Raw genomic sequence first — 25,146 nt, 5'->3', positions numbered from 1 at the left:
TCTGCTAGTTCAGTTTGGGTTCCCCTGACTGGCAGTGGTTTTGAACATCTCCTCTCTTTTGTAATTTGCTTGTGTTTCTCACGGGTGATTTGTGGTTTCCATATGAATCTATAGGCATGCTTTGTATGTTCCGGAAGCCAGTCCTCTGTCGGTTTTCCGTTGCAGATGTTTGCCTCCCACCCTCTCTGCATCTTTTGCAGCGCACAGCTTTCGCAGTCAGATTTATCAGCGCGCCACTTTAGGGTTGCGATTGTTGCGTGCTCTTTAGAAACCCTTCCCTACCTCTAGTTGTAGAAATGTTTCCACATGATTTTGTTTTGTTTTTCCAAAGTTTTAAAGTTTGCTTTTTGCACGTAGGCCTACTTTTATTTGACAATTTAAGAAATCATGACAAAATACTCATAACCTAAAATTGATCATATTATTCATTTTTAAGTGTGTAGTTCGGTGGTATTAAGCTTATTCATATTATCGAACAGCCATAACCTCCATCCACCTCCAGAGCTCTTTTCATCTTGGGAATGTGAAGCTCTTCCTCATTAAAGCAGCCCCGTCTCTCCCTCCTTGCAGACCTTGGCAGCTGCGATTCTGCTTTCTGTCTCTATGATTTTCACTGCTCTGATTATCTCACTAAAGGGGAGTCCTGCGGTATTTGTCTTTTTGTGACTGGCTTATTTCCCTTAGCATAATATCTTCAGGGCTCACCTAAGTTTCATTATGATTTAGAATGTCCTTCCTTTTTAAGGCTGAACGATATCCCATCATGAGTGCGGGGCATATGTGCTTCTCCATTCATCCAGTGAGGACAGGAGCTCCTTCCATGTTTCAGCTGTTGTGAATAACGCTGTTGTGATTCTGGGTGTAACAGATCAGTCCCTTTAAGACCCTGTTTCAGATCCTGTGGGCCATACCCAGGCGTGGAGCCGCTGGATCACATGCTGGTCCTGTTTCCAGCTTCTTGAGGGGTCGCCACAGTGTCTCCACAGCAGCCGCACCAGTCTCCATTCCGTCCGTAATCCACAGGGTTCCAGTCTCTGCACGTGCTCCCCAGCACTGCAGTCTTTTCATTTTTTTAAGTAGCAGTCATCCTAATGGGTGTAATTGGGATCTTATTATAGTTTTGATTTGCATTGCCCTAATAACTGGTGATGCTAAGCCCCTTTTCATGTGCTTAATGGCCATTTGCGTATGTTTTTCTTTCTTTAAGAAATGGCCATTCAAGCCCTTTGCCTATTTTTAAGTTGGGTGTTCTTTGTTGTTGGGCCGTAGGGGTTCTCAATATGCTCTGGACACTAGCCTCTGATTAGGTAGATGACTTGCGAGTACCCCGCCCTGCCCTATAGCTTGTCTTTTTGCTCCTGTGATGCACAAAGGGCTAAACTCTATGAAATCCAATTTTTGTCTTTTTTAATTTCTCGGGCTTTTGGTGTCATTTCCAAGAAATCATTGCCAAATTCAGTGTCATAAAGATTTTCTCACATATTTTCTTCTGAATGTTATCAGTTCAGTTCAGTCACTCAGTTGTGTCCGACTCTTTGCGACCCCATGAATCCCAGCACGCCAGGCCGCCCTGTCCATCACCATCTCCCGGAGTTCACTCAGACTCATGTCCATTGAGTCCATGATGCCATCCAGCCATCTCATCCTCTGTCGTCCCCTTCTCCTCCTGCCCCCAATCCCTCCCAGCACCAGAGTCTTCTCCAATGAGTCAACTCTTCGCATGAGGTGGCCAAAGTACTGGAGCTTCAGCCTTAGCATCATTCCTTCCAAAGAAATCCCAGGGTTGATCTCCTTCAGAATGGACTGGTTGGATCTCCTTGCAGTCCAAGGGACTCTCAAGAGTCTTCTCCAGCACCACAGTTCAAAAGCATCAATTCTTCAGCGCTCAGCCTTCTTCACAGTCCAACTGTCACATCCATACATGACCGCAGGAAAAACCATAGCCTGGACTAGACGGACCTTAGTCGGCAAAGTAATGTCTCTGCTTTTCAATATACTGTCTAGGTTGGTCATAACTTTTCTTCCAAGGAGTAAGCGTCTTTTAATTTCATCGCTGCAGTCACCATCTGCAGTGATTTTGGAGCCCCCCCAAAATAAAGTCTGACACTGTTTCCACTGTTTCCCCATCTATTTCCCATGAAGTGATGGGACCGGATGCCATGATCTTTTTCACTCTCCTCTTTCACTTTCATCAAGAGGCTTCTTAGTTCCTCTTCACTTTCTGCCATAAGGGTGGTGTCATCTGCATATCTGAAGTTGTTGATATTTCTCCCGGCAATCTTGATTCCAGCTTGTGTTTCTTCCAGTCCAGCGTTTCTCATGATGTACTCTGCATAGAAGTTAAATAGGCAGGGTGACAATATACAGCCTTGACGTACTCTTTTTCCTATTTGGAAACAGTCTGTTGTTCCATGTCCAGTTCTAACTGTTGCTTCCTGACCTGCATATAGGTTTCTCAAGAAGCAGGTCAGGTGGTCTGGTATTCCCATCTCTTGAAGAATTTCCCACAGTTTATTGTGATCCACACAGTCAAAGGCTTTGGCATAGTCAATAAAGCAGAAATAGATGTTTCTCTGGAACTCTCTTGCTTTTTCCATGATCCAGCGGATGTTGGCAATTTGATCTCTGGTTCCTCTGCCTTTTCTAAATCCAGCTTGAACATCAGGGAGTTCATGGTTCACGTATTGCTGAAGACTGGCTTGGAGAATTTTGAGCATTACTTTACTAGCATGTGAGATGAGTGCAATTGTGTGGTAGTTTGAGCATTCTTTGGCATTGCCTTTCTTTGGGATTGGAATGAAAACTGACCTTTTCCAGTCCTGTGGCCACTACTGAGTTTTCCAAATTTGCTGGCATATTGAGTGCAGCACTTTCACAGCATCATCTTTTAGGATTTGAAATAGCTCCACTGGAATTCCATCACCTCCACTAGCTTTGTTCGTAGTGATGCTTTCTAAGGCCCACTTGACTTCACATTAAGGTATTACATTTAGATCTTTGATCCATTTTGAGTTGCTTTTTATATATTGCATAAGATATAGGTCCAACTTAATTTTTTGCGGGAGGTTATCCAGCACAATTTGGTGAAGAGACTTGTCTTTTCCAGACTGAATGGCCCTGGCATTCTTTTTGAAAATCAATTGGCTGTATATATGAGGATTTGTATCTGGGTTATTATTCTACTGTTTGGGCTGCCCAGAGTCCCTTGAGAGTCCATATAAATTCTAGGATGAGTTTTTTTGTTTCTGCAAAGAATGTCATTGGAACTTTGATAGGGTTTGCCATAGGTTGCTTTGGGTATTAACATCTTAACAATACTGTTTTCCAATCTATGAGTAGGGGATGTCTTTTTCCCTCTTTTAAAGTATGCTTGTTTACCTGGCAGCGCTGGCTCTTGGGTGTGGCGCGCAGGACGTCCGCTGAGGCCTGCAGGTGCTTTTGCTGCTGCTGGCGGGCTCTTTGTTAAGGTGCAGGCTTCTCTGGGTGGTGTAGGCTCCAGAGTGCACGGGCTCCGCGGCCGCAGCACACAGCATGTGGGATCTTAGTTCCCCGACCAGGGATTGAACTCGAGTCCCCTGCACTGGAAGGTGACCACCGGGAAGTCCCGATGAGTATGGGATGTCTTTGTTTCGTGGTCTTTAATTTTCTTCACCACTGTTTTGTAGTTCTTAGTGTATACAAGTCTTTCCCCTCCTTAGTTAATTTTATTCCTAAGTATTTTATTCTTTTTGGTGCTGTTGTATATGGATTAAAAAAATTTCCTTTTTAAGTTGTTCATTTTAAGTGTACAGCATACAACCTATTTTTCTGTGTTGACTTCATATCTTAAAACTTTGCTGAGTTCATGAGTTCTGGTAATTTTTGGTGGATTTTCTACAAATAAAATCTCGTGAGTTTTTTTTGGGGATTTCATTGAATCTGTAGATTAATTCTGGGAAAGGGGCATCTAAAGATGTCAGATTGTCCCATCTATTAATATGGTTCATCTCTGTCATCCCTTTGTTCTTCAAGAATGTCTTAGGACTTTTATTATCAAGTTACTACATTTATTTTATTGAGCTTATTCCTAGATACTTTATAGATTTTGTTGTTATTTTAAACACTGTTTTTATGGCAGCTTTATCGAGATGTGCTTCACATGCCATAAAATTCACACTTTTAATGTAGACAATTCAGTGGTTCTCAGTATAGTCGTAGAGGTGCACAGCCATCACCACTAATCTTAGAGCATTTTTGTTACCCAGGAAGGAGTCTCATGTCCATTAGAATGAGAGCTTTAAAAATTTCTCTTTTCTAATTGTAAATGAAAGTAATTTATTTTTGTTTATGTATTTGGCATTTCATAAGCCTCCTAAATATTGTATATGGTTTTAGATTTTCTGTGTAGAAATCACAATATCTGTGAATGAGACAGTTGGTCTCCTCCTTTCTAAAATCATACATTTTATTTCTGTTTTGTGTCATTTTACCTTGGCTAGGGCCTCTGTGTGATATAAATGGTATTTTTGTGTTATCCCTGAATGTAAGCAGAAATCCTCCTCATGGTTTTATTAGATGCCTATTGTCATTTTGGCCTTTCCTGATGGCTCAGTGGATAAAGAACCCACCTGCAATGTGGGAGGCCTGGGTTCGATCCCTGGGTCAGGAAGATCTCCTGTTGGAGGGCATGGCCACCCACTCCAGCATTCTTGATTGGAGAATCCGAAACGGACAGAGGAGCCTGGTGGGCTGTAATCCATGTGGTTGCAAAGAGTGGGACACGACGGAGCAACTAAGCACACAGCACGCATTGTCATTTTAGGGAATTTTCAGTTGTGATTATTTTTATCGTGAATGATACTGAACATTTTTCAGTATTAAAAAACTTTTAACTGGAGGATAATTGCTAACAATGTTGTGTTGCTCTGTGCTGTACGGCGCCGTGAATCAGTCATAAGTAGGCATATGTCCGTCCCTCTCCAGTCCCCCTCCCACCCACTCGCATCCCTCCCCTCTGCATCGTCACAGGGCACCAGGCTGAGCTCCCTCTGCTATGATTCCGAAGTTTTATCCAGTGACTTTTCTGGAAATGCTGGCGTGATTGTATGAGCTATTTTCCGTGCGGCGGACGGCGTCAGTAGGCTCTGCTTCTGAGTTGCTCTTATGACGACTCGTTTGGCCATTACATGCTTGCTCTCTTAAAACATGTGCCTTTGAATTTTACTTACTCTGATGTTTAAAGCTTGTGTTCATAACTGAGATGTGTGTAAATTTTTCTTGCCTTTTCCAGTCTTTAAGAAATTTTAATTTTTTAAATTGAAGTCTAGTTGGTTCGCAATGTTGTGTGAGTTCCAGTTGTTGGCAGAGTGGCTCAGTGATGCACACAGGCTTGTCTGCTGCTCCAGAGCCCCTCCCCGTGTAGGCTGTTAGACAGTGCTGGCTGCAGGGCGGGTCTCTGTGGGCCGTCTGTCCTGTGTCTGCTCGTGTATATATGCTGACCCCAACCCCAGTCTCCCCTCCCCTCTCCCCTTCCGTGACCCTGAGTTTGGTCATCTATTATGTGTCTGCTCGTGTATATGTGCTAACCCTAACCCCAGTCTCCCCTCGCCTCTCCCCTTCCGTGACCCTGAGTTTGGTCATCTATTATGTGTCTGCTCGTGTATATGTGCTAATCCTAACCCCAGTCTCCCCTCACCTCTCCCCTTCCGTGACCCTGAGTTTGGTCATCTATTATGTGTCTGCTCGTGTATATGTGCTGACCCTAACCCCAGTCTCCCCTCGCCTCTCCCCTTCCGTGACCCTGAGTTTGGTCATCTATTATGTGTCTGCTCGTGTGTATGTGCTAATCCTAACCCCAGTCTCCCCTCGCCTCTCCCCTTCCGTGACCCTGAGTTTGGTCATCTATTATGTGTCTGCTCGTGTATATGTGCTGACCCTAACCCCAGTCTCCCCTCGCCTCTCCCCTTCCGTGACCCTGAGTTTGGTCATCTATTATGTGTCTGCTCGTGTGTATGTGCTGATCCTAACCCCAGTCTCCCCTCGCCTCTCCCTTCCGTGACCCTGAGTTTGGTCATCTATTATGTGTCTGCTCGTGTGTATGTGCTGACCCTAACCCCAGTCTCCCCTCGCCTCTCCCTTCCGTGACCCTGAGTTTGGTCATCTATTATGTGTCTGCTCGTGTATATGTGCTGACCCTAACCCCAGTCTCCCCTCGCCTCTCCCTTCCGTGACCCTGAGTTTGGTCATCTATTATGTGTCTGCTCGTGTATATGTGCTAACCCTAACCCCAGTCTCCCCTCGCCTCTCCCCTTCCGTGACCCTGAGTTTGGTCATCTATTATGTGTCTGCTCGTGTATATGTGCTAATCCTAACCCCAGTCTCCCCTCGCCTCTCCCTTCCGTGACCCTGAGTTTGGTCATCTATTATGTGTCTGCTCGTGTATATGTGCTAATCCTAACCCCAGTCTCCACTCGCCTCTCCCTTCCGTGACCCTGAGTTTGGTCATCTATTATGTGTCTGCTCGTGTGTATGTGCTAATCCTAACCCCAGTCTCCCCTCGCCTCTCCCTTCCGTGACCCTGAGTTTGGTCATCTATTATGTGTCTGCTCGTGTGTATGTGCTGACCCTAACCCCAGTCTCCCCTCGCCTCTCCCTTCCGTGACCCTGAGTTTGGTCATCTATCATGTGTCTGCTCGTGTGTATGTGCTGACCCTAACCCCAGTCTCCCCTCGCCTCTCCCTTCCGTGACCCTGAGTTTGGTCATCTATTATGTGTCTGCTCGTGTGTATGTGCTGACCCTAACCCCAGTCTCCCCTCGCCTCTCCCTTCCGTGACCCTGAGTTTGGTCATCTATTATGTGTCTGCTCGTGTGTATGTGCTGACCCTAACCCCAGTCTCCCCTCGCCTCTCCCTTCCGTGACCCTGAGTTTGGTCATCTATTATGTGTCTGCTCGTGTGTATGTGCTGACCCTAACCCCAGTCTCCCCTCGCCTCTCCCTTCCGTGACCCTGAGTTTGGTCATCTATTATGTGTCTGCTCGTGTGTATGTGCTGACCCTAACCCCAGTCTCCCCTCGCCTCTCCCTTCCGTGACCCTGAGTTTGGTCATCTATTATGTGTCTGCTCGTGTGTATGTGCTGACCCTAACCCCAGTCTCCCGTCGCCTCTCCCTTCCGTGACCCTGAGTTTGGTCATCTATTATGTGTCTGCTCGTGTGTATGTGCTGACCCTAACCCCAGTCTCCCCTCGCCTCTCCCCTTCCGTGACCCTGAGTTTGGTCATCTATTATGTGTCTGCTCGTGTATATGTGCTAATCCTAACCCCAGTCTCCCCTCGCCTCTCCCTTCCGTGACCCTGAGTTTGGTCATCTATTATGTGTCTGCTCGTGTGTATGTGCTGACCCTAACCCCAGTCTCCCCTCGCCTCTCCCTTCCGTGACCCTGAGTTTGGTCATCTATTATGTGTCTGCTCGTGTATATGTGCTAACCCTAACCCCAGTCTCCCCTCGCCTCTCCCTTCCGTGACCCTGAGTTTGGTCATCTATTATGTGTCTGCTCGTGTGTATGTGCTGACCCTAACCCCAGTCTCCCCTCGCCTCTCCCTTCCGTGACCCTGAGTTTGGTCATCTATTATGTGTCTGCTCGTGTGTATGTGCTGACCCTAACCCCAGTCTCCCCTCGCCTCTCCCTTCCGTGACCCTGAGTTTGGTCATCTATTATGTGTCTGCTCGTGTATATGTGCTGACCCTAACCCCAGTCTCCCCTCGCCTCTCCCTTCCGTGACCCTGAGTTTGGTCATCTATTATGTGTCTGCTCGTGTGTATGTGCTGACCCTAACCCCAGTCTCCCCTCGCCTCTCCCTTCCGTGACCCTGAGTTTGGTCATCTATTATGTGTCTGCTCGTGTGTATGTGCTGACCCTAACCCCAGTCTCCCCTCGCCTCTCCCTTCCGTGACCCTGAGTTTGGTCATCTATTATGTGTCTGCTCGTGTATATGTGCTGACCCTAACCCCAGTCTCCCCTCGCCTCTCCCTTCCGTGACCCTGAGTTTGGTCATCTATTATGTGTCTGCTCGTGTGTATGTGCTGACCCTAACCCCAGTCTCCCCTCGCCTCTCCCTTCCGTGACCCTGAGTTTGGTCATCTATTATGTGTCTGCTCGTGTATATGTGCTGACCCTAACCCCAGTCTCCCCTCGCCTCTCCCTTCCGTGACCCTGAGTTTGGTCATCTATTATGTGTCTGCTCGTGTGTATGTGCTGACCCTAACCCCAGTCTCCCCTCGCCTCTCCCCTTCCGTGACCCTGAGTTTGGTCATCTATTATGTGTCTGCTCGTGTGTATGTGCTAATCCTAACCCCAGTCTCCCCTCGCCTCTCCCTTCCGTGACCCTGAGTTTGGTCATCTATCATGTGTCTGCTCGTGTGTATGTGCTGACCCTAACCCCAGTCTCCCCTCGCCTCTCCCTTCCGTGACCCTGAGTTTGGTCATCTATTATGTGTCTGCTCGTGTGTATGTGCTGACCCTAACCCCAGTCTCCCCTCGCCTCTCCCTTCCGTGACCCTGAGTTTGGTCATCTATTATGTGTCTGCTCGTGTGTATGTGCTGACCCTAACCCCAGTCTCCCCTCGCCTCTCCCTTCCGTGACCCTGAGTTTGGTCATCTATTATGTGTCTGCTCGTGTGTATGTGCTGACCCTAACCCCAGTCTCCCCTCGCCTCTCCCCTTCCGTGACCCTGAGTTTGGTCATCTATTATGTGTCTGCTCGTGTGTATGTGCTAATCCTAACCCCAGTCTCCCCTCGCCTCTCCCCTTCCGTGACCCTGAGTTTGGTCATCTATTATGTGTCTGCTCGTGTGTATGTGCTAATCCTAACCCCAGTCTCCCCTCGCCTCTCCCCTTCCGTGACCCTGAGTTTGGTCATCTATCATGTGTCTGCTCGTGTGTATGTGCTAATCCTAACCCCAGTCTCCCCTCGCCTCTCCCTGCCGTGACCCTGAGTTTGGTCATCTATTATGTGTCTGCCCGTGTGTATGTGCTGACCCTAACCCCAGTCTCCCCTCGCCTCTCCCTTCCGTGACCCTGAGTTTGGTCATCTATTATGTGTCTGCCCGTGTGTATGTGCTGATCCTAACCCCAGTCTCCCCTCGCCTCTCCCTTCCGTGACCCTGAGTTTGGTCATCTATCATGTGTCTGCTCGTGTGTATGTGCTGACCCTAACCCCAGTCTCCCCTCGCCTCTCCCTTCCGTGACCCTGAGTTTGGTCATCTATTATGTGTCTGCCCGTGTGTATGTGCTGACCCTGACCCCAGTCTCCCCTCGCCTCTCCCTTCCGTGACCCTGAGTTTGGTCATCTATTATGTGTCTGCCCGTGTGTATGTGCTGACCCTAACCCCAGTCTCCCCTCGCCTCTCCCTTCCGTGACCCTGAGTTTGGTCATCTATTATGCGTCTGCCCGTGTGTATGTGCTGACCCTAACCCTAGTCTCCCCTCGCCTCTCCCTTCCGTGACCCTGAGTTTGGTCATCTATTATGTGTCTGCTCGTGTGTATGTGCTGACCCTAACCCCAGTCTCCCCTCGCCTCTCCCTTCCGTGACCCTGAGTTTGGTCATCTATTATGTGTCTGCCCGTGTGTATGTGCTGACCCTAACCCCAGTCTCCCCTCGCCTCTCCCTTCCGTGACCCTGAGTTTGGTCATCTATTATGTGTCTGCTCGTGTGTATGTGCTGACCCTAACCCCAGTCTCCCCTCGCCTCTCCCCTTCCGTGACCCTGAGTTTGGTCATCTATTATGTGTCTGCTCGTGTGTATGTGCTAATCCTAACCCCAGTCTCCCCTCGCCTCTCCCTTCCGTGACCCTGAGTTTGGTCATCTATTATGTGTCTGCTCGTGTGTATGTGCTGACCCTAACCCCAGTCTCCCCTCGCCTCTCCCCTTCCGTGACCCTGAGTTTGGTCATCTATTATGTGTCTGCTCGTGTGTATGTGCTAATCCTAACCCCAGTCTCCCCTCGCCTCTCCCTTCCGTGACCCTGAGTTTGGTCATCTATAATGTGTCTGCTCGTGTGTATGTGCTGACCCTAACCCCAGTCTCCCCTCGCCTCTCCCTTCCGTGACCCTGAGTTTGGTCATCTATTATGTGTCTGCTCGTGTGTATGTGCTGACCCTAACCCCAGTCTCCCCTCGCCTCTCCCTTCCGTGACCCTGAGTTTGGTCATCTATTATGTGTCTGCTCGTGTGTATGTGCTGACCCTAACCCCAGTCTCCCCTCGCCTCTCCCTTCCGTGACCCTGAGTTTGGTCATCTATTATGTGTCTGCTCGTGTGTATGTGCTGACCCTAACCCCAGTCTCCCCTCGCCTCTCCCTTCCGTGACCCTGAGTTTGGTCATCTATTATGTGTCTGCTCGTGTGTATGTGCTGACCCTAACCCCAGTCTCCCCTCGCCTCTCCCTTCGGTGACCCTGAGTTTGGTCATCTATTATGTGTCTGCTCGTGTGTATGTGCTGACCCTAACCCCAGTCTCCCCTCGCCTCTCCCTTCCGTGACCCTGAGTTTGGTCATCTATCATGTGTCTGCTCGTGTGTATGTGCTGACCCTGACCCTAACCCTCTCCCCTTCCGTGACCCTGAGTCTGTTTTCTATGTCTGTGAGTCTTGTCTGTTTTGCATCAAAGTCCGTCTGTGTCATTTCTTAAGATCCCTAAGTGACATCATGTGACATTTGCATTTCTCCGTTTAGTGTACTTCACTTAGTACGATAATCTCTAGGTCCTATAGCTGAGTAGATCGACACTGTGTAAATAGACAGCATCTTCTTTATTCATGCCTCTGTCGATGGACATGTAGCCTGCCTCCATGTCTCAGCTATTGTGAACGATGCTGCTATGAACATTGGGGGCGCATGTATCTTGTTGAGTTATAGTTGCAGTCTTGATATCAAGACTATACCTTCATCATAAAATGAGTTGGGAGCTTCTCTTATATTTTTGTTCTTGAAACAGTTTGTTTAATGTAGAATTATCTATTCTCTGAATGTTTGTAGGGACACACTTGTAAAATTGTCTGGATCTGATACTCTGACGAGGAAACCTGAATCCGAAGTGATTCTTCTAAATGGTTTTGGAAGGCACAGATTCTAAGATTTCTCCAAGATGCTGGTCCCTGCCTGCCCCCGAGCAGTCATCTCCCCTTGAATGCGGGTAGATCCTGTGGGTGTGGTGAGATATCACTCCTGTGATTAGGTGATGATTAGGTTGGCCTCTGGTGGCTCAGTGGGCAAAGCGTCTGCCTACAGTGCGGGAGACCCAGGTTTGATCCCTGGGTTGGGAAGATCCCCTGGAGAAGGAAATGGCAACCCACTCCAGTATTCTTGCCTGGAAAATCCCATGGACTGAGAAGCCTGGTAGGCTACAGTCCATGGGGTCGCAAAGAGTCGGACATGACTGAGCGACTTTCCCTTCCTGAGTTAACCCAAAGGGAGGTTATTTGGGTGGGACTGGCCTTATCAGATGATTCCTTTAAAGAGACTTTTCTTCCTAGAGTCAGAGTGTTTAGAAGTGTGACAGGGACCGTTAAGGACGCAGGTGGCAAGGACCTGAGGGTGGCCTCCAAGGGGAAGAGATGTGCCTGGGTGACAACAGGGAAAGGGCCTCTGTCCTGCTGCAAGGAAGAATGCTCTTCCGACGTGCTGAAGGGGCTGGAAAGTGCCCCTTTCCGTAGCTGAGCCTCCCAATGAGGATGGAGCTGACCGGGCCCTTGACCTCAGCCTCATGAGGCCCACGGCAGAGCATTTAGCCACATGGGCCTGACTTCTGGCTCACAGAACTGTGAACTGATAAAGGGGTGCTGTTCCAAGTCACCAGTTTTGGGACAAGTTTTTACAGAACAGAAAACTAATATAATTGCTCATGGCTCATTCAGATTTAGCTACTCCAGTTACTTTCGGTAATTCGCTTTTCAGGGAGATACACCCATTTCATCCAAGTTTCAGCATCTATTGGCATGGAATTGCTAGCAATATTCTCCTGTGGTTCTAAAGCCTTCTCTTGCCTGTGGCTGTGTTCCCGGTGTGCATACGCACTCGTGAGCACGTGTGTGTGTGTACACGTGTGCACGCATGCACACACTAGGTGCATTTGCTTACGTGTGTGTCTGTGTATGTGCACACGCTCACGCTTTTTCTTGATTATTCTTGCCAGAAGCCTGCTCATTTTATCAAACTTCCAAGGACTCAGCTTTCTATTATTTCTCTAGTTTTTATTCTCACCATGTCTGTTCTTTCCATTTTTATACTTTTTCTAAATTTACTCTGCTATTCTTTTCTAAGACTCTTGAGACATAGCAATACTTGGTTTGTTAATTTTAATCTTTGAAAAATACAGTCAGTTAAGCTTATCAGTTCTCCCTAAGGCATCACTTTGCTCGAGCCCTGCATGCTTGCTAAGTAGTGCTTTGTTGTCGGTGAGTCTGCGTATTTGGTAATGTCTACTGTTACTTCTTTCATTAATGAGCTATTCAGCTGTACATTTTGAAGCTTTCTGTAATGCAAGTTTTCTTTTAAAATGAGTTTTTATAGTAGCATTCTTTTTTGTTGTTCAGTCGCTCAACAACAAGTTTGTGTCCGACTCTGGGACCCCATGGACTGCAGCACGCCAGCCTTCCCCGTCCTTCACCACCTCCTGGAGCTTGCTCAAACTCACGCCATTGAGTCGGTCTTTCCATCCAACCATCCCATCCTCTGTCGTCCCCTTCTCCTCCTGCCTTCAATCTTTCCCAGCATCAGGGGTTTTTCTAATGAGTCAGCTTTTCGTATCATGTGGCCGAAGTATTGGAGCTTTAGCGTCAACATCGGTTCTTCCAGTATTTGAATATTCAGGGTTGATCTCCTTTAGGATTGACTAGTTGGATCTCCTTGCAGTCCATGGGACTCTCAAGAGTCTTCTCCACACCACAGTTCAAAGGCACCAGTTCCTCAGTGCTCAGCCTTCTTTATGGTCCAACTCCTCACATCCATACATGACTACTGGAAGAACCATAGCTTTGACAAGATGGACCTTTGTTGGCAAAGGAATGTTTCTGCTTTTTAATATGCTGGCTAGGTTTGTCATAGCTTTTCTAAGGAGCAAGTGTCCTTTAATTCCATGGCTGCAGTCATTGTCTGCAGCGATTTTGGAGCCCCCCAAAATAAAACCTGTCACTGTTGCGATTGCTTCCCCACATGTTTGCCTTGAAGTGATGGGACCAGATGCCATGATCTTAGTTTTTTGAATGTTGAGTTTTAAGCTAGCTTTTTCACTCGCCTCTTTCACCTTCATCAAGAAGCTTTTTAGTTCCTCTGTACTTTCTGCCACAAGGGTGGTGTCTGCATATCTGAGGTTATTGAAATTTCTCTCAGCAATCTTGATTCCAGCTTGTGCTTTATCCAGCCTGGCATTTCTCATGATGTAATCTGCATATAAGTTAAATAAGCAGGGTGACAATATACAGCCTTGATGTACTCCTTTCCCAATTTTGAACCATTCTGTTATTCCATGTCCTGTTCTAACTGTTGCTTCTTGACCTGCATACAGGTTTCTTAGGCGGCAGGTAAGGTGGTCTGGTATTCCTGTCTCTCTCTTTTTTAGAAAATATAAATTCATTTATTTTAATTGGAGGCTAATTACTTTACAATATTGTATTGGTTTTGCCGTACATCAACGTGAATCCGCCACAGGTATACATGTGTTCCCCATCCTGAGCCCCCCTCCCTCCTCCCTCCCTGTACCATCCCTCTGGGTTGACTCAGTGTACCAGCCCCAAGCGTCCAGTATCCTGCATTGAACCTGGACTGGCAACTCGTTTCATATATGATATTATACATGTTTCAATGCCATTCCCCCAAATCATCCCACCCTCACCCTCTCAGGACATGGAAGCCACCTAGATGTCCATCAGCAGATGAATGGATAAGAAAGCTGTGGTGCATATACACAATGGAGTATTACTCGGCCATTAAGAAGAATACATTTGAATCAGTGCTAATGAGGTGGATGAAACTGGAGCCTATTATACAGAATATTCCTGTCTCTTTATTTCAGTTTGTTGTGATCCACAAGGCTTTAGTATAGTCAGTGAAGCAGAAGTAGAGTTTTTCTGGAATTCTCTTGTTTTCTCTGTCATCCAGCAGATGTTGGCAATTTGATCTCTGGTTCTTCTGTCTTTTCTTAATCCAGCTTGGACATCTGGGAGTTCTTGGTTTGTATACTGTTGAAGCCTACCTTGGAGAATGTTGAGCATTACTTTGCTAGCATGTGAGATGAGTGCAATTGTGTGGTAGTCTGAACATCTTAGGCATCGCCTTTCTTTGGGATTGGAATGAAAACTGACCTTTCCCAGTCCTGTGGCCACTGCTGAGTTTTCCAAATTTGCTGGCATATTGAGTGCAGCACTTTCACACCATCGTCTTTTAGGATTTGAAATAGCTCAGCTGGAATCCCATCACCTCCACTAGCTTTGTTCGTAGTGATGCTTCCTAAGGCCCACTTGACTTCACACTCCCGTGTCTGGCTCTAGGGGAGTGATCACACCACCGTGGTTGTCTGGGTAGTGAAGATCTCTTGTACAGTTCTGTGTGTTTTCGCCGCTCTTCCTAACCTGTTCTGCTTCTGTTAGGCCCGTACCGTTTCTGTCCTTTGTTGTGCCCATCTTTGCAGGGAATGTTCCCGTGGTGTCGCTGACTCTCTTGAAGAGACCTCCCGTCTTTTCCGCTCGAGTGTCTCCTCTATTTCTTCCTATTGTTCCTTTGCATTTGTTGTATTATTATTTAATTGCATTAGTTTAATTGCAATAATAAAAGTCACTAACTTTTTGAAATTTGCTGAGGCTTCTTTTGTGATGTAGAATACTTTCAAAGCTATTCCTGTGTACTCTAAAAATATATATTTTCTATTTTTTAGGAACTCATTTTCATAGAAAACTAGATAGATTGTAGTTGATGGATAGGTAGGTAGACAGATAAAGCAGTATATGGAGGGTACAGGAGTCAGAATGATAGAATGATCAAGATGCTGATTCTGCTGTAATCGTGCACAGCGTTGCTGCATTTTGGTGTTGAGTCCTTCAGGTTCTGTTGAGACCTTTGCAAGAATCTTCAACCAAGTTGGAGGAGTTTTCATTTTTTCTTTCTTTGTTTTGATTTTATGATGTTAGATGCATGAAAATTAATGATAACCACATTCCTTGATATAATTTTGCTTTCATTATTATGTATTATATCTCTCTTTAGTCTTAATATTGTTAATATTGTTTTTAAATTATATTTTTTCTTTAGTATTATATATCAGCTTTGTTTCCTGTACCATTTACCTAGTATATACTTTCTAAAATCTGCTTATTTTCAACATTTCTGTATTGTTTTCAGGTATGTCTTTTGTAAGTAGCATATGTTTGGACTTTTAAAAGCCCCAATCTGCCGGGGTCCAGCCCGGGTGGATCCAGGGAATTCGAAGGGTGGACGGCGTCGGCGTGGAAAGACTTGTTTATTTATTAATGAAAGATTAGATTAAGAAACTATAGTGTAGTAAGAAGATTAAGTGGAGGAAGAGGGCTGAATAGCTTGGTTTACGCAGAAGGCCAATAAAATTCCAGACAAGGAATTTGCACCATCTACGTTGGGCCACCGGCGCCCGCTTGAATATCTAAGGGTGCCTCGCCTTAAGCTCCCTTTCTCGCGGGTCTTAACAGCCGGGGCAAGTAAGTAGACCTGGCGAGCCTCCGCGCTCCAGGTGGAGATTCAGCCTGAAGTTAAAGTAAAGAGCAGAGAGAGGGAAAGAGAGAGAGGAAGAAAGAGAGAGAGAGACACGGGGGGAGCCAGAGTGCCAAGAAACCAGGCCGGGAGACTAGTTAGAGAAGCTGGTCCAAGAAGCTGGCCCCATCCTTTATTGTTCAGAAGGCCTTTTATACTTTTGATAAAACACAGAGATCAATGGGTAACACAAGATTATGTAGCGTTCGCAGCTCAGGCTCTTTCTATACATCATTTGGTATACAAAAGGTCTCAGGTGATTTACATTATCTTCTGGCCAAGAGGCTTGTTAACACTTTTTGGCTCTCTTCCTTAATGAATGTTAATCTTGTTTCCCCTGAAGTGTTTTTCTTTAATCTACATCTCCTTAAAGCATTAACATTCAAGTTACATCTCTATAGAACAAAGGTGCAGTGGGATATAACAAAGAAGGTACTTAACTCAAAGATCTAATGTTGCTAACACAAGGTCTACTACTTGTTTTTCTAACTATATCTACAACTAAAGGATGTGAAAATTTGGCAGCAAATATTGACTCAACAAATGAAACCTTTAATCAGTCCTATTCTAAAGATTTTGACTCCTCGGAAGCTCCTACATTCCTAGGATGTTTTAAGCTTCCTGTGCCTCCTGCGGTCAGGAGGCCTCAAACAGTCACATGCGCAGCTGTAGGAGTCCTGCAGGCAGGCTAGAAAGCCATCAGAGGGTTTTTTGGATTGAAACACTCTTTCAAATGCAGAAGACTAAAGCCCTGAATTGACTTTTTCCAGAAAATGTCCGAAGAGTGGAAAAGCAGAGCACAAAAGCCGGCAGATTTTTGTTGGGGTACATGCTTAGGAATTTCCAGAGGGGCCCCTGAAATCTGAGCACGCCTTGCGTATGTCAGCTTCCTTCCTCATGACCTTGTCACGGGCAGGATTCCTCACACTGGCTCCCGGCATCAATCTAATAATCTATGATTTAATAAGAAATTAAAATTCATTTATATATCTTATGATATATTTGGACTTAATTCTAATGCCTTATGTTTTCTTTTATATTCCTTCTTAGCCTTTTTTGAGGAGTCTTTGTCTGATTTCTGTAATTTGACTAAATGTTCTCTATTATCTGTTTCCTACACACCTTCCCCCTACACCCCCGCTGGTTCTGAAATAGACTGTAATTCTATCCATTTACTAGGTATCCTTAAATTTTATTTTTAATTGATTATTACAATTATTTTTGATGTGGACCATTTTTTAGTCTTCATTGAATTTGTTACAGTATGGCTTCTGCTTTATGTTTTGGTTTTTGGCCACAAAGATCTTAACTCCCTGACCAGGGGTCAAACCTGCACCCTCTGCATTGGAAGCTGAAGTCTTAACCACTGGACTACCAGGAAAGTCCCTCAACATTTTAACGACAGATTCATAGCCATACGTTAGTCTGCACCTCCCAGGTGGCTCAGTGGTGGAGTCCGCCTGCCAGGAAGGAGACATGGGTTCAGCCCCCAGGCTGGGAAGATCCCCTGGAGGAGGAAATGGCAAACCACTCCAGTACTCTTGCCTGGGAAATCCCATGGACAGAGGACCCTGGTGGGCTACAGTTCATAGGGTTGCAAAGAGTCAGACACGACCGAGTGGCTGAGCACGCCCACACGCATTTGTTTAACAGCCCAACTGCCTTGCAACCTGTGCTTATAAATAAAACTTTATTGGAACACAGTCTTGTCCATTCATTTATACGGTATCTCTCATGCTACATGGCAGAGCTGAGTAGTTGCAACAGAGATCTTATGACTCACGAAGTCTGAATGTTTACTGCTGGCCCTTTTCAGAGAACGTTTGCCGTCCTCTGGCCTAATGCAGTGAAGAGCGGTCTAGCCTCTATGGCGTGATCTGATGCAGCTATAAGCGGAACAGCCCCTTCTGTAGATAGTTTGGTTATTGCCCGGGTTGTTAGTTTTGTGTGTAGAAAATAGTGAAAAATTGTACATCATAATTTTAAAAATCAATGAGTAATTAATTACTTAAAAATTATTTTCTGTGCCTACCACTGTTCTTGTATACGGTGCTCTCCCTCTGGGCTCAGGTCCTGTGTTGTTTTACTGAGGCTCCGGGGTGGTGACTCACTGTATCTGTGAAAATATGTTTATTTTGCCATCACGCTTCTCTCGCAGTTTAGCTAGTTATAAGGCTCTCAGATGTCAGTTATTTTCCTGCTGCTTTTTGAAGGTGTTACTTAATTGTCTTCTAGCATATTTTCCCTCTCTCTCTTTTTTTTTTTTCCTGAGGTGACGTTTTCTCTCCTTATAACCTTCATTTTTCTTTCCTAGGTGCTTCATCTTTCTTTCTGGAGCCTTTAATACTTTCTTTTTATGCTTGATGTCTGTAGTTAGTCACACCATTTCTGGTTGGATGAATTTATTTATCTGATTGTACCCCTAATACACTTTAAATTTGGGAAATCAAGCCTTTAATTCTGGAAATTTCTCATCTGTTATCTCTTCAAATGTTGCTTCTTCACCACATTTCCTCTATTCTCCCTTTCTGGAACCCACATGTGATGTGTGTTAGGTACATGGTCTGACCTCCGAATAATTTCATTTCTTCCATTTTTTCCTTTCTCTGTCTGTGGTTTGTGAGTGATTCTTTCGTACTGTTTCCTAAACCATTAATACTCTCCAACTATGTCTCCAGCTTAGAGTATGATTATTATTCATTTTATTTAAATAAATATTTATTTTTCCCAAAAGTTCTAGCTCTTATCTTCCAGTGGTTGAATATCCCTCTTGGTATTGGGTTTTCTCATGTGCTATGGAATTCTGGTTTGAATAGATTTTCTTGTTGCCCTTCTTTTCTCCCCCCCCACCACTTCATCTTATTTTACCCCAGCCGCGTCTCAAATGTTATTCCTTACTGCTGTGTCTCTAGAGTTGGGGGCAGAGGGGCAGGCAACAGTGCTTTTTCACTGAGAGTCCAAGACTTTTTAAAGGTAGAGTCAACAGGATTGTTAGTGAGTTGGGTGTGGAGTGTGAGAGAGCGAGGAGTCAGGTAGGAAGCCTTGGTTCTGGCTTATGTGACTGTTGACTAGTGCTGTTCACAGAGAGGAGGGGACACTGTGGGAGAAGCAAGGCTGGGAGAGAGAACAAACTGTTCTCTAGTTGCCATCATGAAACAACCCTGAACTTAAAAATAATACATGCTTTAATATTCACATTAAAGTTTTAAAAAACATTCTTTCGTTTTATTAATGTGTGATATGCTTTTTTTGCTATCCAAGTGGAAATGTTGAAAAAAGCAAATGGATGGACATATGACCCCGGAGTTCCAGATTTGAGTTCCAGATATAAATTAGGGAGTAGTAAGCTTTCGGTGGCATTCAAAGCTATTGGGTGGATTCTGAATGGTGAGCCCTGACGTGTTCAAGTTTCAGTCCGGTAGAGGGGGCAGAGCTGACAAAGGGACTCCCAGGGAGTCAAGAAGGAAATGAGAGAGCTGGCCAATGGGCAAGAGAAGAAACCATTCATAGGAGACTTAACTATTGATATTGGCAAGAAAGCTTGACAAAACATTTCAGTGGAATGGTGGGAGTGAGAATGTAGTTGGACAAAGCTGAAGAGAGGCCGAAGAGTTAACAGTGGAGACCGAGGACTGACACTTTGAATGAGTTTTGGAGTGAAGGGTGCAGAGAAGTTTGCTGGGGTAGGAGGCAGACACGGAATCTTCTGCTTCAAGATGGGAGACATGGGGGCACGCTTGCACGCTAGTGGGGCTTTCTGAGCCCTCGGTCGCCTTCTCCACCCTTCACTCCGGTGCTCTCCTGTTGTAGCGCGGGGAGAGGGCCCTGAGGCCTCTGTTCAGAAGCCCCTCAGGCTCACTCTTCGGCTCCCAGGATCACCATCGCCCATGAGGCGCTTGGAGTGCAGCTGGGGCTGCCTGGGGACACGGTTCAGGCTAGGACTCGTTTCAAGGACAGACTCAAGGCCGGGCCAGGGACCAGAGACCACGTGTTCTCTCAGGGGTGATGCCCGGAAGGATGGTCGTGCTGGTAAAATCAATCACTGGCATTACTGGCGAGGATGTCTGAATGCAGTTCCTGGCCTCCCCTGCCTGGTCCTCTGGTGCTTGGACAGCGGGGGACACAGGCATGAAGATGTCACCACTCTTGGAAGACAGGACGTGGGTGGTGGGAGGAGCGTGCCCTCTTCTCAGCACCACGCAGAAGCCCTTACTTCCCGCTTGTCTCTGTTCCTGCCAGGATCCTCGCCACAGCTGGCACTGACTTTGACCTGCGAACGCTGCGGGCTGTGCGTGTGCTGAGGCCCCTGAAGCTGGTGTCTGGGATTCCAAGTGAGTCTGGCGAAAGCAATCAGGCCCAGCCTACCTGGACACTGACCTTGTCCCCTACCCCCGCCACAGCCATAGCGAGGTCCTGACCTCCGGACCCTCTAGTGACTCTGAGCTTGCCACCCTTAGCCCCAGGGAACCAGGCTTAAAGAAGGCAGAAACAGCCCTTCTCCATTCTCTCCCATTTCCTTGAAAGACTAGAGGGTGACCTGGCTTCCTCCATGGAAGCTTCGCTCCTCTCACACCCTTCGCTGTATTTCCAGCTCTTTGCTTCTTTTCCTGGGGTTAAAGGGCAGATGAGAGATGAGCCAAGGTGGTGGGGCAGGGAACACATTCAGAGGCTGCAGAGGGCCTCTCTCCTGGCTCAGGCTAGGCGGGGCTGTCAAGACCTGAGACCCGGGTAGGACGCGTGTTCCAGGACTGGGCGGCTTAAGAGGCCGCGTGAGGGCAGAGGGCGGCCAGGTTGCCCTGAGAGTGGTGAGCGCCTGGGCCCATGTTCCTCCAGGCCAGTGGGAGTCTGGATTTCCTTCAGGGCCCGGGTGGCAGGCCCAGAACTGTGTCACCTGAGCCCACTGCAAGGAAGCCTGCTGGTCAGCTGCCTGTACTGCCCCAAGACCCTGCCAGGAAGAAGTTCAGGCCTGTACCCAGGAGCGAGTTCAAGGCTGGCAGTGGGGATGGTTCCCCTGGCCTGGACATACTCATGCCCTACAGTCAGTGGTAAAACTCTCCTTGGGAGTAGTCCCCCTGTTTTCCTTTCCCTCAGGAGTGGGTCTGTCAGGAACCCTTATTTTTCATTCCCAGCATTCCCTCCACTTAGTTCCCATGATCCCCTGCTCTTCCCTTCCAGCATCCCCTGTTCTTCATTCCCAGAATCCCCTGCTCTTAGTTCCCAGGATGCCCTGCTCTCCCTCCCAGGATGCCCTGCTTTCAGCTCCCAGGAGTTCCTCCTCTTGCCTATCAGGACGCTCCGCTTTTGCTCCACCCTGAGCCCTCCACAGACTCAGAGTTCTCGTCAGTACTTCCTACTGATAACCCCACACGCCGTCCCTCCCTCTGACTGGGACTCTGCTCAGTCCACTTCCCCATAAGACCCCTGTGCTTTGTCCCCCACCTCTAGGACGCTCAGCTCCACCCCGTGGAGGCGCTCACTGTTCCGTCCCGCTTCCCACCACTCCCTGTCTGTCCCCCGCTTGGAGGGCCCAGCTCTGTCCTTTGGCCTCGTGAATGCTCATTGCTCCACGCTTGGCCCAGGACTCTCAGCCCTGCCTGCCCAGGCTCTGGCTGTTCTGTCCACGCCGCAGCCCTCTTCCCGCTCTGCCCACTGTGCTCCTGACCTGCCTGCTTCCCCTGCTCTGCCCAGGTTTGCAGGTGGTGCTCAAGTCCATCATGAAGGCCATGGTCCCGCTCCTGCAGATCGGGCTGCTGCTCTTTTTCGCCATCCTCATGTTCGCCATCATTGGCCTCGAGTTCTACATGGGCAAATTCCACAAGGCTTGTTTCCCCAACAGCACAGGTGAGGCCGTGGAGTGCCTGTTGGATCCAGAGGAGGGCCACAGACTCATTCGTCCTGGAGAGACTCACTGTTCTGGGCCCTGAGGGGGCCTTCTAGGTGCTAGACAGAGGAACTGGACACAGGCGAGAATCTGATAAATGCAAACACACGGATTAATGACAGAAGTGACCGTAGTAACTTCTAGGAGGGAAACAAGAAAGGCATCTGAGACAGAATGATTTGGGGCCTGTTTCGCAGAGAGTATCCTGGGGAGGCCTCTCTGTCAGGGTGATAGTCGGACAGCGGCCTGAGTGTGGCGAGAGGGAGCCCGTTCAGCAGCCTGCCAGAAGCTCTGGTTACAAGGCCTAGTAAGTGTGAAAGGCCAGAGTGAGAAGCGGTGAGTGCAGGGGCACCATGTGCCTTCAGGCCATGCTAGGGCTCTGCATCTTATTCCTAGAGAAGCGGGAGGGCAGTGGGGCCTTGAGTGGGCACTGGTACCCTCTGACGGTGCGGGCTGCTCTGGGGAGGCAGATCACACAGGGGAGAGGCCGAGAGTCGAGTCTCCGCCCAGGAGAGGTGGAGGGAGGCTGGGGCTGGGCTGTTGGCAGTTGCTGTTGTCTTAGTCGCTAAGTTGTGTCTGACTCCTTGTGACCCCAAGAACTGTAGCCCGCCAGGCTTCTCTGTCCACGGGATTTCCCAGGCAAGAATACTGGAGTGGGTTGCCATTTCCTTCTTTCGGGGATCTTTCCAGACCAGGGATTGAACCCACGTCTCCCGCACTGGCAGGCACATTCGTTGTCGCAGAGCACCGGGGAGCCGGTGTGGCTCTTAGCATCTGTCATGCTCTGGGTATACTTTGCAGTGTGGCCTGCTGGGCCATTTGGGTTTTCCGGGCAATTGTGTGTGGAGTAAGAGAAAGTGAAGAGTTGAGGGTGACACAAAGGTTTGTGCCTTGAGCTACAAACACATTAGAGGAGGAAACCTGTGTGATCCTCTCAGTAGAGGCAGGAAAAGTTTTTATTAAAGTTTAAATCATTCATAATTTTAAAAACCCTCTTAATCAAACTGGAAATAAGGGGAATTTTCTTAAACTTCCTAAAACTCCCTTCAGACATCACACTTTGTCATCAGTCGTGAGAGCTCTTCCTTTGGAGTGGGAAATGAGATAACGGCACACACGGCCACTTCTGATCCATGTAGCCTTGGTCGTGGCCAGTGATGTGAGGCAAGAAAAAGAACAAAAACTCCAAGAGGAATATGAAAGGAGGAAATAAAACTCATTATTCACAGAGAATACAATTGTCTGCAAATAGACACACAAGGACTTCCTGGCGTTCTTTAGAGCATATAGTAAGATAATTGGAAGGAAAGGGATAAGCGTGTGTGATCAGTTTTGCCTTCTAAATCTGGGACTATTTGCTTCCCACCCTAGCTATCCCTAAATTCCCCTTTCCTGGTAGGAGAGCTCTTCCATGTGTTGGTATGCATTTTTTAAGAATCGTTTTTTCTTTAGGTTTTGGGAGGGAGGGATTAGCATGAGCTGCTTGCCTCCTTATTCCAGAGGTTAGCCCTTGTTTTCTGTGATTTCTTGAACATCTCTTGTGTGGCTCCTGGCTGCCAGCAAGAGCGCATCCCCTTTGCTGGGGCCAGTGCCAGGAGACCTGGGCCCTGAGGCCCAGCCGTGCCCTGGGCCTGTGTTGGTCAACCTGCCTGAGGAGCACCGGGGAGGCAGGGCTCCGTCCAGCTTGGTTCTGGCTCCAGAGTGATGAGGCCTACGTGCTGGGGAAGTCTGGGTGGAGGTCTGGCTGTGGGACAGTTGGGGCGGTGGCGATAGGACGAGCAGGTTAGGAGTTGGCTGTTGTTGATTTTAAGGTGAACGAGTTCTCAGCATGTCTGCATAGTGACGGGCAGTGTCTGTGGGGAAGGAGAGGGTGGCCAGCTATTCCTGAGAGGGTGGGGCTGAGGGTGGGGCTGAGGACGGAGGCAGGGCAGGCGCAGGGGCGGCAGGAGGCAGTCTCCCTTGGTGCCTGGCCCCGTTCTCCCGTGATGAGGTCTCTGGGCCCCGCAGGCCCAGCAGGGGTGGCGAGCTCGCTGCTCCTCAGCACAGCCCTGCCTGCTCCTCTCCTCGCAGACGCAGACCCGGTGGGTGACTTCCCGTGCGGCAGGGAGGCCCCGGCGCGGCTGTGCGAGGGCGCCACCGAGTGCCGGGAGTACTGGGCGGGCCCCAACTTCGGCATCACCAACTTCGACAACATCCTGTTCGCTATCCTGACGGTGTTCCAGTGCATCACCATGGAGGGCTGGACCGACATCCTCTACAACGTGAGTCCAGTCTTGGTCCAGGAGCTCCCGGGCCCCTCTGGGGCGAGGCTTCTGTCCAGCCCCTGGCTCCCTTCTCCCCCAGGGTGGAACACGGGCTCCTTCGGGCAGCTCCCCTGCAGGGCCACGGGCCTGGGCTCTGGAGTCTCCAGGCAACTTCTGTTTTGAAAGTGAAGGTGAGGGCTGGGTGGTGAAGGTTAGAATAAACAATTCCAGAGAAGATGGACCTGCCACTGCTGGTGACGGGGGCCCTGCATGCAGGCGTGGGAGTGCGGCTCGGAGAAGCTAGGTAGCTTGCTCTGGGCTTGAGGCAGCAGGCTGCTGCCCCGTGAGCAGGAGGAGGAGGGCTGAGGTGCAGGGAGGGTGCACTGATTGTGCTAGGGTCCTGGGGGTGGGAAGTGGGGTCTGGGGGATCCTGGGATGGGAACCAGGGTCCTGGGGGAGAGAAGTGGGATCTGGGGGATGCTGGGGGTGGGACGTGGGGTCTGGGGGATCCTGGGGGTGGGAACCAGGGTCCTGGGGTTGGGAAGTGGGGTTTGGGGGATCCTGGGGGTGGGAACCAGGGTCCTGGGGTTGGGAAGTGGGGTTTGGGGGATCCTGGGGGTGGGAACCAGGGTCCTGGGGGTGGGAAGTGGGGTCTGGGGGATCCTGGGATGGGAACCAGGGTCCTGGGGGTGGGAACTGTGTTGTACATCTTTGCTTGCTCCCCTCTGAGTCTCCCTCCTGCTCTCCTGCTCGCCCTCCCCGTCTTCCCTGTCGTTAGAACTCTTGTCCAGCCCAGCAGTGTAAGGTGGTCTGGGGGTGGGTGCTTGTGGACAGAAGCTGGGTATAATGCCCTCTGGGGCTTCCTGATGACCTGTCTCATGCCTGCCTCCCCTCCACCTGAGGCTCTTCTTGGGGACTCCTGGGTAGCTCTCAGTGTCTTTTTTTGTGTGATGACCCCCCACCCCCACAGAGCTACCCTCTAGAGTCTTGTGATTGTGGGCATGAGGACAGTTAAGTTAGAAGAAATGGAGGAAGACAGTGCATTTGAAACAGGAATTTTGGAAGGTCTGGCTGGTGGATTGCTGTGTTTTGGTAGCTAGAGGGTATGTTGTGCCTGGGAGCTGCGGAGGGGACTTTGTGGAGTGTGAAGTACTTCACTTTGAACCTGTCACTTGTGCACTGGGGATGGGGCTTGGGCCGCCAGCCTCTGGAGTAGCCACGTGCTTCTGGCATGAACAAGGATGGGAGGGACAGGCTGGAATCCTCTGC

At 48.5% G+C, this 25,146-nt stretch overlaps 1 protein-coding gene across 1 annotated transcript in view; it reads left to right on the top strand.

Annotated features, from left to right (window-relative positions):
• CACNA1B (calcium voltage-gated channel subunit alpha1 B) overlaps positions 1 to 25,146 on the top strand; it is a 213,547-nt gene that overhangs the window by 32,156 nt on the left and 156,245 nt on the right. Inside the window, exons 4-6 of the mRNA XM_069579582.1 lie at positions 19,993 to 20,084; positions 21,442 to 21,594; positions 23,711 to 23,895. Coding sequence (XP_069435683.1) covers positions 19,993 to 20,084; positions 21,442 to 21,594; positions 23,711 to 23,895 — 430 coding nt within the window. The remainder of the gene's footprint in view (positions 1 to 19,992; positions 20,085 to 21,441; positions 21,595 to 23,710; positions 23,896 to 25,146) is intronic.

The sequence above is a fragment of the Ovis canadensis genome, chromosome 3, assembly GCF_042477335.2.
Source record: "Ovis canadensis isolate MfBH-ARS-UI-01 breed Bighorn chromosome 3, ARS-UI_OviCan_v2, whole genome shotgun sequence".
Taxonomy (NCBI): domain Eukaryota; kingdom Metazoa; phylum Chordata; class Mammalia; order Artiodactyla; family Bovidae; genus Ovis; species Ovis canadensis.
The sequence above is the reverse complement of the archived record's forward strand: the minus strand, read 5'-3'. Positions and strand labels throughout refer to the sequence as shown.